Genomic DNA, 14,850 nt, shown 5'->3' on the forward strand with positions numbered 1-14,850 from the left:
CCACGAATCAAACCCAGTTTGGTGCTGTAGGTTAGAGCCGTCGCTTCGATGGATGCCGCCATCTTTTGGGGCAACTTTTGGGGCTCCCGCTAAATCAGTGAAATAGCGTGCCCAACGCAAAACCCAAGCGCAGTTTGCGTCTCGCGCATGCGCAGTGTCTTCGACGCTATTTCTTTGGGGGCCCTATTCTAAAACCCTCCAGTATCCTAATATGGTTAAAGGGACACTAAAGGCAAATACTAACTCAAGCTAAAGTGATAGATTAGTGCTCGAGAATCTCTAAGGCGTAAATGTTATCGCGAACAGAGCCTTAATCGAGAAATCGAGGTAAATGCAGGACATTGTTAGACTCCCCCGGGACATTCAAGCTTTTAACCGATGACGAAAGCACTCAGTTAAATTATATCACTAGTGCTCAACTACTCGTTGTAAAAGACAACCTCGTATTCTTTTATAAAATGAAATCAAATGCTACTTGTCTAGTTCCATTTTATGTTTAGAAAAAAAGAACTCATTGAAATTACCGTTGACAACGACGCGGGCGGTCGAAAGGTTTCGTTCTCTCGACTCTGCGCCGCCCACGCTTTCGCGTTTCAGTACTTTCTTGATCGTTTAGTGCTGCGCTGGTTTTTCTGGCTCGCAAAACTCGCACAAACGCCAAGTAGCAGAGAATTCAACTTCCATGTTATGTCGCGGGATTCCCGAACAGTATACGCCACTTGACCAAAAAGCAGCTGCAGCGGCGAATCCGCCGCTCTGACTTGGCTGGGTGCCGCCGTCTGTGGGGCGCCGTTTTACTCACCGATGACAGCAAAGGGCACTGATGGTGTATGCAACGTCACCACTCCCCCGGTTGGGTGGCGGGAGATTTGAATTTTGAAAAAGGGTATTCGAACCCTTCAGATGCAATTTTCTGGTAAACGAAGTATTTTCTTGGCACGAAACAAGCGTAGCGAGGTTTCTGGAAAGGTATTTAAACAGTCCGCGTTGACTTAGTATTTGCCTTTAGTGTCCCTTTTAAAAAAACGCCGGAGTTGTTCTTTTAACTCTTCGTACTACTTACAATCCAAACCACCATGCTCCATCACATACGTGAGGAGCCTGAGGCATTCGAATGCCTCGAGGTCTCGCAGCTCTTTGCATGGTAAAAGCACTGTGCTGACGGCTTTGTGGCAATAAATTATCGCTTATAATCACTGAAATCTAAAAATAGACTGTGTAACATATACATAGCAATATAACAGATAAGTATCGCTCATAGTCACCTAAATATTTCTATATAACCCATATACAGTTGAAATGTCTGACATAATAGTTACACCATTGTTTAGCTAAGCCTTTTACACCTTTGTACGTACGAGATTTGTGCCCCTTTATATAGCACACTTCAATAGCCTTACTATTCTAGTCCGATTCTTGTATTTAATTTATAAATCATTGAATGTATGCATAGTTCTGGCGATATTTGGCCAAAGATACCCTTGCGTCATTATAACCCATCGATCAACTCTCTTGCAAGATGCGTTGATGCTTTAGTTTTCTTTTTTGTCAAATCTTTTGAGACTTTTTGACATTTCCGATTTGTTCCAAGCCCTAAAAGCTATATAAAGATACTGTCAAGCGTCAGAGCGTCTTAAATAATTTGCTGTAATACTCTACGGATCGGTTTGGGTTCCCAGAAGGAATAAGCGCGTCATGACGCAATGACACATCGATGTATTCTTGCGAGCACATCCAGAAGACTCGCAGCAATCTTGTTTTTCTTTTATGAGCAACATAATCATACCTAGCCCTATTTCTACACGTCAGCAATTTTCCACTGTATCATGATGTCACTGTAATGTATATAACGTCGGGTCCTGCATTTCAAGACAAACTTTAGTACAAAATTGAAATATATTTACCCACTTTTATGCTTGCTAAGTGTCATTCTTTTATGTGCCAGAAGTGTGTGGTAGAGTCGGTACAACTAGGAAAATACTACGAGTCGGCATTTCATTTTTAAGCCTGCAGTGCCCAAGCACAGTTTGCTCGTCAAGGAAAATGAGAACAACTTCATTGTTATTTCTGCCCATGAAGAGCACAACCGTAAAAAAAAATTTTAGTGATAGCTTAGTGCAGTAACTAGTAATTGGCTTGCTGAACTATCCACATTTGGGGGGCACTTCCTTCAGCATATCAAAAACACTACTATAGGCTGTGCGTTAAGTTTCCAGTACGTAAAGCATCAACTCAGCGGAGCGCATGTGATACGTTGTGCTTTACGTGGTTAAGCACGCCTGATCTGGGGCCTGAGCTCGCCTGCCCAAGTCACTTACGTGATCGACCACGGACAGTGGAGACATTGACGGCTGTTTAGTGGCGGCGTGGCTGCTGGCACTGCGACGTCGGGTACTGTCGGCACCGGTCCCATGTTGCCGTGATGCGACTGGCGCCCAGCGGTGAAGTCCTCTGTTTCGCTGCAACACGGCAATATGGCGGAATGCTACGCATGCCCAGAATATGGCACCGCTTACGCGTGTATTGATGGTTGACAAACGTGTCGTATAATTCACTTTTTAATGCATAAGCATTCTCGGGCTGTATCGCTCGAAAATATGTCCGTCCGTCGGTTTGTCTATAAGGCGATGCGCTCCATTTACAGGGTGTTTCACTTGAGCCAAACTTTAAAAAATATGCAAATGCCACGTTACTGCACCCGACCAAGGTAATGTTGTTTGCGGTCCCTTGGAGATACTCGGATTATTTTTTAGCATTCAGCCTGTTTGGATAATTAGTCTTAATTAGTTAATCAACTTATCAATTATTATAATTAGATGAAAAATTTTGATCAGAAAATTGTACAGCAACACGAGAAACTCTGAGACAGCTTTCTGTTGCCCAGTACGTGCTACATAAGTGTTTTTTGCGAGCGTGAAAGAAGCCCGCGAATATATGCAAAATTGCCGCACGACTGGTCGCTTGAGGCACTTTACGTGTTCTTAGGATTGGGGGCTCAATCCCATCGCTCGTAACCAGTTGTCAAGATTGGAGTCCGGCATGAATTAGAAGGTAGCTGGCCCATGCCGTCGTCCAACTTATCCACGCTGAGGACGTTGTTGAAGGGAAGGACTGCTTCTCATCGAGAACGAGGAATATGGGTTTATTTACAGTATCTACACAAGGACGTTGCAGTTCATCAGTCTAACATGACTGCGAGAGAAAGTACCCTGAGCAGCCGCACAACAGTGGTTTATAAACAGTCGGTCCTCCCTCGATCCCAAGGTGAAGGAAACGTTCGACCAGTCATCGTAAACGAGTCGCCTCTCTGCGCGAGGGGTTACACACACACACACACACACACACACACACACACACACACACACACACACACACACACACACACACACACACACACACACACACACACACACACACACACACACACACACACACACACACACACACACACACACACACACACACACACACACACACACACACACACACACACACACACTTCCGCACAGGTTCACGGTCCTCAACCGGCTTCAGACGGACTTCGTAGAACTCGGGGCTTGCGTCAGGAAAGGCACCTTTTATTTCCCGAGCTGACCCCCGCAGCGCGGCCGCCGGTTGCCCATTGTCTTGCGTCTTGAACGGCGCGTGGGAAGGGGCCTCGAACTATGTTCCCTCGGGAACTCCCTTGTTCACAGCAGACCAGGTCTGCGGTGGCGGGTTCAGGCACAAAGCCTGCTTCGTCGAACTCATCTTGGCTCCAGCGACGGAGAGTCGAGGGCGCGCGTATTGTTCTCCACACGCAGTCGACTTAGTGACACCGTGGCTAGAGGTTTGCGGTGGCGTTCCAGGAAAAGTTGACGCCGCTGTCGCAACTGGCTGGCAAAACTGGCACCTCAGCGGGCCGTTCTTAACAGTGTACTCGCGGGCTTCTTTTACGCTCGGAAAGACACTTATGTAGCTCGTATTGAGCAACAGAAAACTGTCTGAGTTTCTCGTGTTGCTGTACAAATTCCTCATCGACATTTTTCATCCAACTATTCAATGAAAAGTTGATTGACTAATTAAGACTAATTAGTCATTTAGGCGGAGCGCAAAAATAATCTATCTCCAAGGGACGGCAAACATTACCTTTGTTCTGTCCAGCTACGTAGCATTTCGGCTCAAGTGAAACACCCTATAAGTATGCATGGGGTCCTTTGGGGATATACATGAGAATGCCTTTGACTGCGTAGGACTATTGAAATTTATGGTTATGGCTATATATAGGGATTACTGAAAGCGTATTAAGAGTAATTAAGGTTGCTAAGATTAATTACGATGAAATTAAGCGTCGTGACGCTCAATCGAGAATAGTCTGCGAAATGAAAATTAATGTAGATTAATTAATTCACGTTATAAATAATTTACGGTAGCGCAATTAGGCCTAATCAACATTACCGGTATTTAAGACTAATTAAGACTAATGATCAACATCACATTGATTAAAGGTAATCATGACGAATTAAGGGTGATTAACATAACTTACGCCTCATTAAAATAATTGTGATTACATTAAGCCCAATCATGATTAATAAGGTTAATGAAGATCACTTCATATTACATTACTTAACCACAGTGCAGATTAGTTACGATTATAATTTCGTCCAATATCCCGACTAATTAATTAGGTTCACCAATTCGGTAATTGCAACAAGTCATTGCAAAAGTTGCGGGACATTGCGTCATCCTCTCGACACAGTGAGACGTGGTGTGCGTAGCTCGGCCTCTCATTCGTTCGTTGCATGGGTTAGAGACGTGTCGGGACACGCTTGGCCACGTGACGGCGACGTTTGCTCAGTTTCTAGGTTGGTGTGGGGGGAGTGCGAACGTGGGTGGTTAGCGCGCCGCTTGCGCCCACAGGAGATAGGCGCTCACGACCTAGGAGCGGCGCTGCAGAGACTAAGCAAATGTCTCCATCAGACCACCAGTCACGTTCGGATTCGTCGGAGACGTGTGCGCATCATGAGCGAATGAAAAAACAAAAAAAGCTCACGCACTATCCGGCGAGTCCCAGTAGGGAGTTTATTCTGCAGTAATTTGTTTTTCTTCCGTTGCAGATGACCCTTGGGCATGGCACTGCCTTGTGCGTCCATGTATTTCATTTACAGCTCATGAAACTGTCGAAAATGTGAAATGAAATGTCCAGCTGTATTATAGGGCACAACTGAGTACTCATTTTCGCGTCTGGGCTTCTGAATGGGCGTTTTGTGCGTAGCGCTCTCTACGGATATAGCTGAAGAAGGAAGCCTCGTTTTGTTTCACCACAGCGCACGGAATGTCCTCGAGAACTGCAACTGAATATTATTATTATTATTATTATTATTATTATTATATCTTTCTCAGTATGGCTCAGTGTTTCGGAAGCGCGGAAGCCTCGGAGAAAAAAACGTGGGCGCGCACCCGCGAAGCCTGGGAAAGTAACAGTATTGTGGATAAAATAAAAAGTGAGTGCTCAGTGTGGTGATTGATGGGGTTTAACATCCTCGAGGGATATTGAGGGACGCTGTTGCGGAGCGCCACCCACCTACTGCATCACGTCCTCTAAAGGGCTCCTGAGAGCTCGGTACGCGACCCTATTTTCATTCCGCCCCTTCCGGAATAGGCCGCCGCGATCGGGAATCGAACCTGCGACCTCGTGCTCGGCAGTACAACGCCATGGACACTGAACAGTCGTGGCGGGTAAAGCCTAGATTGAACCGGAGTTCCGGAAATTTCTGCGAAGCAGTAGGCGTACGTGATGCGCACTTGGCGACAAACCTGCGGAATTTCCTCCTGCGCGCCCAGCTTTTCTCTACGCGTTTTGCGGCGCGCGCTCGCTGGCCGCTTTCGGCTTCCGCTCCGCGGGCGGTGTGGAGACCCGGGCGTGACCTGCCGCGCTGTCTGCGACGGCCATCGGTCGCTTCCGGAAGTGCGCCGCGTGGCCAGCGTCGCCGTGGCTCCTGCGCGATTGTTGCATTGCCGCCGATCGGCCTCCTGGATCCACCCCGACTGTTTATTTTTCCTTTCTTTTCGGCGAGTACTCCGTTGCGTCATTTCCGCTCACGCGAGCTGCATACTGAGCGGGCTTTGTGGATGGCGCGCAAGCGCTGTGGGAAAGACAAGGGGTTGCGGAAAGAAGTCTCTTTTAAGGCTATTTTGGGTGCATCGCTACTTGCATGGTATGCACGCCTGCGCGCATTCCTTTCGCCCGTTCCTATTTCTGTGTATTTTCCTCCGGAGGAGCGGATATTACGGCGCCTGCGCTCACCGGCTACAAAACATCGTCGAAGGGAACACGTTACTCGCTTTGTCATAGCTCCACTGTGAGTCCGAACAAATGACTTCTTCCGCATCTTATAATGTCGATATTTTTCTCATCAAAACACCAAATGGAATGCTGCGTTTCAAAAACAAAAGAAAATGATAACGGATTTTTTCGTTATTGTTATTTGCGCCACGTGTAAGAACTAAAGAAAAAGACACGTGTCCAAAGTTTCATGCATGTACATGGCGAAAGATTGTCCGCTCCAAAAATGCTTGTGCTTATTCAGATCCGCGTCCGCAACCCGCGCACTAACTCGCCGCTGCAATGGCGCCGCATTTTAGCACCAATCGACGAAGTATATAGCCTGTCCACTTGACACCGCAGGTAGAATTCACTTCGCAATGGACGCTGCATAAGAGCGAACCATAGGATATGGTCGTTGACGCGGATGCTTCCGACTTAACGCCATTAGTTGTTCCAGTGTGACCTCGCGTACGGCGACTCAGACGTGCACTGCGTACTTTCAGTTGGCAAAGCGCGCGGCCTTCCAGTGGCGCGGAGCGGGTCGCCGCGATCGCTGACCAGGTGGCGGCGCTGCGGTAGCGTTCGGATCGGTCTCGGCGCGTCGTCAGCCACTTCCTGAAAGGCGACCGCCGAGCGACTACCACATTCCCTTAACTTTCTCATCCACGAAGCGGAAACGCAAATTCGCTCTTATTTTACTTGGCTTAAGCGCCTTTTAATTCTATCTGAATATTATAACAACAACAACAACAACAAAAAAACAGCACGTGAGACAGGACAAAAAGAAGAAAGAAAGCAAACACTGCACAATGCGCATGCCTTCATTCCGCTTCCTGTTGTAAGTGATGTTTATTTTTCGCCAGTGTACTGCCCAAATCAACCGAGCACCCCGTAATGCTCAATCATATTCCAACTATACGTGAACACGTCTTGCGCGGCCAAAAACTGCGGGGAAGCCTACAAAATCAACAACCAGCAAGGAAGCAAGAAAATATGCCTTGTCACTTTTATTTGATGTTGTGAAAGGAAATGTAGCAGGTGAATTATTTGCAGGGGCATATTTACAATTGGAAAGCTACTTACAGTGACGGAGCTGTACAGGAAGCCTTCGCGTTAGTTTTGCTTTCTTTCTGCCAGATGCGACCTTTTCTGAAGATCTGAGGCTCTTGCAACTATATTTTGCGGCAAAATGCATTCGTAGCACTATAGTATGAATAGAAGATCTACATTAGTGGTGCCCTTGTGAACGGGACAACCGACACTTGTCACATCACAGTCCCCAAGGGCGTCAAGAAGGGTCCGAAAAAGCGGCAATTTCAATGTGTACAGTGCCCCCGGACTCCTTGAGCTCTTAGATAACAACCTGGATGGTCGAAGCCTTCACATTCCACGACTCAAATGTATACCGTCCTGCAGAACAGCAAGCCAGGGCGCAGTTTAACGAGCTGACTTCGGCGCGTTCACCTCCATCCATGCTGCCACTCGCTTCAATTTTGTCGCACAAATCCCCCATCACTCTGGCAGGAAGCAACTTGGACAGGAACCACTGACCTTACTTTAGGTGGTTTTCTTGCTGACTTGGGCACCTTCGGTTTCGACAGATGCCCAGGTATGTTCGGAAAAATTCGGGGCATCACGTGCTCCCTAAGTGTCCACCTGGCTCGCGGTATCGTTATGGTTTGATGGTTCATGACGTGGCTCATAGAAGCTTGTGATCTCTGCAGGCTCAAAATTAATGTCACAAACTTATGTTTTTCACGTAAAAGCCTTAAAGTGTTTGTGCGGGATCGCGTTTTCCCATGCCTTCGATATGTCAGGTTCCTTTGAAGGCTTAAACAATTGAGTCACTTTGATATACGCCAAAGATGGTAAAGGCGAAAGCCCGTGCTCTCAAGATCTTAATACATTCATTAAATTACTTGACATTCTCATTCGAATGCGTTGTTACTTTTTATTACTCGTTTTATCCCAACAAAGGTCGTTGGTTCGAGATCGATGTGCCGCAGTTCACGCTACCTTAATTGCGGCCTAATTAACACCAAAGGTCGTGGGTTCGACTTCCACACAGGCTCGAAGGTTCGATTCCCACCGAAGGTCCTGAGTTCGAGTGTTTAAAGAATTGTATCTTAACTTCACCTTTTCTTTTATTGGCACGATGAGTGGCATCGGATCTGGCTGCGGAAAACGACGACGAACGCGCGAGCAGCGGCACGAGCGCGTCTGCTCGAGGCCACGTGACCTTGTGTACCGCACGCCGCCTTTTCCAGACCATCGGGGTTATGAGCCACCTAAGGCTTTCGCCTTAAAAGATGTCGAGGAACGGGACTGGCCGCCGCCGAAGCGCACCCCGAACGACTGCCCGGCGCGCTGGACGTCGGAATGTCGAGAATCCGCGCTCACGCCATCCACTCAGATATACGTACGCACGATCACCGCACGGAGTTCCACGTTTGCGGAACGCCTTCAAGCTCGAAATACACGTGGGATTAACGCGCAAGCACCAACAACGTAGCAAAAACGCGTGCCCGAGGCAAGCCCCGCCCTTCGAACTACATCTGAACGAAATCTCAGCGCAACGCCAGCGCCACCTCTCGCAACGGTGGCAAAACGTGGCCGCCTCTCGAAGCCAGTTTGCCGACTGAAAAAGATCTGAAAACGTTGCTGCGTACAGTGCGTCCTGCATTGTTCACAGCAGTGACCGTGTCGGCGGTGCACATGGCTGTGCACGTCCACCGAGACGTCGCCTGGCGACAGCCGGAAGGGCACTGTGCGAGGAGGGCGCCATGAAAACACTGGGGGCGTCGTCGGTGGGCGATGGCGGGCACGCCGCGTGACTCGGGGCATGAGGTCGGTATTTCGATTCCAGCAGCCGCGGCGGGACACGTTTTCATGGAAACGGAATTCCATAGAACGCCATTGTGCCTTGGTTCCGGCTCACGTTACAGAACCCTACCACCGCCCGGGCCACGCAGTGTTCAGCTCGGTATCCTGAACCTAGCCGATCCTGTCTTATTACTTTCTTTGCCCTGGAGCGCTCTAGACGAAACTGTGGACGACCGTATACTCTCTCCGCCGATATGAAAGAAAACGCGTCATGCGTGTTCGAACAGCGATTCTTGCGAACGTGCAAGTCAGAACTTCGCTCCGCTATTTCCCACGTTCTCCTGTCGAAGAAGCCCGCTCATGGAACTTTCTCTTTCCAAGCACACACGCTAGTTACGGGCTTTAAGCACAAATGTGGTCTTCCCTTTTATATTGGCGGAGAGCGCACGTGTGCGCGCTCGCCCAAAGTTGTGCGCGTCTCAATGTAAGATTGCGCGTGGCAAAAGAAAAAAAAAACTGGAAGAAACAAATCCTGCCGCGATTTTGTGTGTGTGTGTGTGTGTGTGTGTGTGTGTGTGTGTGTGTGTGTGTGTGTGTGTGTGTGTGTGTGTGTGTGTGTGTGTGTGTGTGTGTGTGTGTGTGTGTGTGTGTGTGTGTGTGTGTGTGTAAGGGGGGGGTGCTTCAGATATTTCGGTAACATAAAGCAAGCAACAAAATCCCAATAAAGAAAGGCGTCAGGCAGGGAAATACGATATCTCCAATGCTATTCACAGCATGTTTACAGGAGGTATTCAGAGACCTGGATTGGGAAGAATTGGGGATAAAAGTTAATGGAGAATACCTTAGTAACTTGCGATTCGCTGATGATATTGCCTTGCTTAGTAACTCAGGGGACCAATTGCAATGCATGCTCACTGACCTGGAGAGGCAAAGCAGAAGAGTGGGTATAAAAATTAATCTGCAGAAAACTAAAGTAATGCTTAACAGTCTCGGAAGAGAACAGCAATTTACAATAGGCAGCGAGGCACTGGAAGTGGTAAGGGAATACATCTACTTAGGGCAGGTAGTGACCACGGATCCGGATGATGAGACTGAAATAACCAGAAGAATAAGAATGGGCTGGGGTGCGTTTGGCAGGCATTCTCAGATCATGAACAGCAGGTTGCCATTATCCCTCAAGAGAAAATTATATAATAGCTGTGTCTTACCAGTACTCACATACGGGGCAGAAACCTGGAGGCTTACGAAAAGGTTTCTACTCAAATTGAGGACGTCGCAACGAGCTATGGAAAGAAGAATGATAGGTGTAACGTTAAGGGATAAGAAAAGAGCAGATTGGGTCAGGGAACAAACGCGAGTTAATGATGTCTTAGTTGAAATCAAGAAAAAGAAATGGGCATGGGCAGGACATGTAATGAGGAGGGAAGATAACCGATGGTCATTAAGGGTTACGGACTGTATCCCAAGGGAAGGGAAGCGTAGCAGGGGGCGGCAGAAAGTTAGGTGGGCGGATGAGATTAAGAAGTTTGCAGGCAAGGCATGGCCACAATTAGTACATGACCGGGGTTGTTGAAGTATGGGAGAGGCCTTTGCCCTGCAGTGGGCGTAACCAGGCTGATGAGGATGATGATGATAAAGCGTTAGCCCAGCGGGAGCCGAGATCAGACTACGGGGCCTCCTTATATGAACCAAACATCGTAGTACCCACAGCATCGCCGCGTGAGTGGAAACAGACGTTGTGGTACGTTTTTCTGGCCCTTTTTGCGGCAACGTTATTTTCTTTAGTACGATGATCAGGTTACAGAAAAAAAGTATTCTTTTATTGCTCTAATTTAGTTAATTTCGCGATAGCAGGTTGATTACTACACAAAAAAGTGAAAGCCAAACTTAAATTTTTTTTTTTCAAATTTCGCGCGATGGGCCTCAGCGCGGTACGTCAACGTGACGTCACGGATTTCAAATTAGTTTCTCGTGTTTGTGACATTGTGGTGGAGTAAATGTTCTCGAAACTTGGGTAAGCTTTCAGTATACGGTGTAGTTCTTTACCGACAAATAATTAACTAGGCTTGAGCAGTCGCCATCAAAATCCATGCCCGCGAAATACAAAAAAGAAAAAAAAACACTTGACATAACCGCTTGCGCGCCGTTATTGCAGCGTTCCCAAACTGTCTGCGTACAAACGAACAATAGGAACTGGCAGGGTGTGCTGTCGCTTAAAAGGCGACAGGGCAGTGACGTAGGCATTGGCTGTGTGATTTACGCCAGCAATGTGCTTCCCTCGCGGCGGTTCATGACGGCGATAAGCAAACGCAGCGGCAGCACAGCCGGCTAAAGGCTATGTTCGTTTGTGCGCGGAACGCTTGGGAGCAGTGCAATCGCGACGCGCAAGCCGGCATGTCACGTGGTATGTGCATTTCGCGGGCATCCGCTGTATGCTGAAAAACACTAATACTTAATAGATAAAAGTTACTCTCTAATCGGACGTTTTGCAAAGCGCTCTACTACTTTCTCATTGGAATGTTTTGCTTAACTTCGTTGCTTCATAAGTTGGTTAATTAATCTTGACTAATTATCTAATTAAGCAAAATACAAAATATAGCGTGACACACTACATACAAAAGTGAGCAACATACATTTGGTCGCGTCGTCTTAGAGTGCTACGGCATATCTTTAAACTCTGGCTAAACTTAGCTGAACCACCCTGTATATTCCGTGATACTTGAGAGCGGTAACGATTTAACAGCGCCTGAAGATGGAACCGAACGTTCTAGCATATTCGTGGGCCGAATTCGATTTCCGCTCTTCGGTGGATATACAGGTAAACCTCGATATAACGAAGTAGGTAAAATCGGCAATTTGCTTTTTCATATCGAAATTTCGTTGTACTGAAATTCGACCTTTTATGCAATTCAGTACAGTCGCCGATCCATTTTTCTTACACGGAAAGGGGCGCAGAATTTTCCGAATTATCGGGCAATCGAAAAAGCAAATTTGAATGAGAAAACAATTCACCTTGATGAATTTGGGAGTCGGCGACGAATGATGACGTTTCATGCCACGTCACGATATCTTCACATCGGCGTTAGGAATTAAGCGAAGACAGCCACGCTTTCGCGTACACTCCGCCCCTGCGGCTGATAGCGTCACCCGCACTGTGACGACGCTATCAAGAAAAGCGACCACGGCGTGGAGCGAATGCTTCGTTTGCCTCTCGCCCCAACGGGTCACCGAAACTCGAGATTACGCAACCTTCAGTATTAAACGCGCGAGAAGACAGCTTAAACGATGCCACGCCGTCTCGACACGCCCGCTCTTTTCACACGCGGCAGATTACCTCTAAAGCGGGGGGTACGCAGCTGCGTATGCGCCCAGCCACGCTTACAGCCATGCGCAGCCACAGTCAAGACGCGCGCCAACTTATCCCCCTTCCCCGCCCAGGCATCGCGCGCGCTTGATCGCAATTGAATTATGGGGTTTTACGTGCCAAAACCAGTTTCTGATTATGAGGCACGCCGTAGTGGAGGACTCCGGAAATTTCGACCACCTGGGGTTCTTCAACGTGCACTTAAATCTAAGTACACGGGTGTTTTCGCATTTCGCCCTCCATCGAAATGCTGGCCGCCGTGGCCGGGATTCGATCCCGCGACCTCGTGCTCAGCGCGCTTGATCGCGTTACCGCGATCTCGCTCCCCTCCCCCTCTTTCGCTTTGTTCGCGCGTGGAGGGAGCACTCGTGCGTGGAGCCACCATCTTGCTTTCTCACCCTAGCACACTTTCACTCGCACCTAAAGCACAAAGTGCGTGGGGCGCGATATGGATGTTATCGTACTTGGACTTTATATGGAACATGATGCGGCCTCACCACGGTTAGGTCAGCTGGTGTACCCCCCCTCCCCAGGTAAACGGAAATTGCGTCAGGAGCCCCACCTTCTCCCCTGGTGCTTGGTAGGCCAAACTTCGAGATGAAAAAAAAAAAAAAGACAGAAAAAAATGAAGCCTGTTTCCCATGGCAACAGTTTTGTCGATGCGCGAGGGGGAAACGCCATCCCGCTTGTCGTCTATGTACTCGACGAGCACACGACTTTCCCTGCAGGCGCCAACGGAAACCAACACCGGCTTACATATATTTTTTTTTTCAGATCGTTTTACTTTTTCAGATTTTGTTTTCAGCACCAGTTGGCTTCTAATTTTCTTTTCTTACAACATATGTGCAACGCATCTGTGTGAAAACTTTTCCTGTTCAAGATGCGCGAGCAGCATGTCATGCCACGCGGTTATCTTGTTTCGGCAAAACATAAGCAGACAGAAAAATGTGGTTTATTCACTGGTTTTATTAGCAACCTATCGCACAGCAAGGCATTAAATACACAATACAATAATGTAGGGCTGAGTATTTCATTAGTCAGTAGAAATGGGCGCATTATGTTCTACGATCATGCATACGTAAGACAGCTTCGTACAATTTCTCATAGAATATTGCTACGAAAGGCAATGTTTGTTTGCTGTGCACAACACAACTCTACCAAAGCACTTTTGTCGCAACAGTTACTTGTGACTAATAAAAGGCAGGTCCACATTTTTCGCATACTGGTTAATTAAGACTAATTATCTAATTAGGCGGAATGAAAAAAGAAATAAACATGAGAATGTCCAAGCGACGGCAAAGGACATTACCTTTGTTCTGTACAGCTACGCGACATTTGCACATCTTTAAATCTTGGTGCATAATAGTTGGGACACCCTGTATAATGCAAGCTCATCGGGTATCTCCAAGACACACAGCTCTAAATGGAATAGCGCATGATATTGGAGCCTTTGATTTCCGAGATATTTCGGATACAACGTTCTGGTATTTACCACCCGATGCTCCGGCTTATATATGCATGCGCTTTTTACCGACGAAGTATTGGGAGTGAGTGCCTGTCTGTTATGCGTAGTCAAGCGTCGAATTGCGGCATAAAACCTGTACATATAATGTCTGCTTGTAGGCACACCTCTAAAGCACACATATATTTTTATTAGAGTATAGCGCATGATATTCACCATGTGGCTGTTTTAATTTTTTTTCAGCTTTCCTATGTTTGAGCTACTCACTCTTAGGTAACTGGGTGTGTGCCCATCCTTGGCCATTCATCCATATTGGGTATAGGTGCCACTGCAGTATAAGGTATTCGGAATACTTCAGCATATTTACTTGTATGTGGCAAACACCTCACCATTCTCCCTCGACAAACATACCACAAGTAGTCTTAGTCCTCGTCACATCGCTATGGCGACGTCTCTGACTGTGCATCCGCCTGATCTGGAGTTTGCGTTCCGGCCTAGCTTGTTAATGGCGTAGTGCATAAACGTCAACATCGCACGAGGTTCCTGTGAGGCCAGAGCACCATAACATTATTTCGCCTGAGTGCAGATAATCAGTTATCATGCCATTTTCCTCATCGATGTCACCGTCGTCGTCCGCCGCCTTGCTGCTGTCGTCACACGCACGTAATTGCTCGTCTTACACGAACGTGTTCGTCCGTCCGTTGTTTCTAAGGGTGGTTTTAAGGCGCCGTCTGCTCACGCTTCGCAGAAACACAAACTATGCTTGATATTCAAAATGCTTCGCATAAGATCAATTTCCACGGAGCATGAGATCTCGAACATCTTCCCCCAGTAAGATCTCACCAGACACCCTGTATTTTGCCTAAAATCTTAGCACACTTTAGCAGTATAAGG

General features: G+C 47.5%; 2 protein-coding genes across 3 annotated transcripts in view; one reads left to right on the plus strand and one right to left on the minus strand.

Annotated features, from left to right (window-relative positions):
- Positions 1 to 14,850, minus strand: part of Cpsf5 (cleavage and polyadenylation specificity factor subunit 5) — a 90,552-nt gene that overhangs the window by 63,667 nt on the left and 12,035 nt on the right. The window contains exon 2 of the mRNA XM_075704125.1: positions 2,319 to 2,459. Within this exon, the coding sequence (XP_075560240.1) occupies positions 2,319 to 2,413 (95 nt within the window). The 5' untranslated portion in view covers positions 2,414 to 2,459. The remainder of the gene's footprint in view (positions 1 to 2,318; positions 2,460 to 14,850) is intronic.
- MYPT-75D (Myosin phosphatase targeting subunit 75D) overlaps positions 1 to 14,850 on the plus strand; it is a 426,156-nt gene that overhangs the window by 33,853 nt on the left and 377,453 nt on the right. The window lies entirely within an intron of this gene.

Source organism: Dermacentor variabilis, chromosome 1 (genome assembly GCF_050947875.1).
Source record: "Dermacentor variabilis isolate Ectoservices chromosome 1, ASM5094787v1, whole genome shotgun sequence".
NCBI lineage: Eukaryota > Metazoa > Arthropoda > Arachnida > Ixodida > Ixodidae > Dermacentor > Dermacentor variabilis.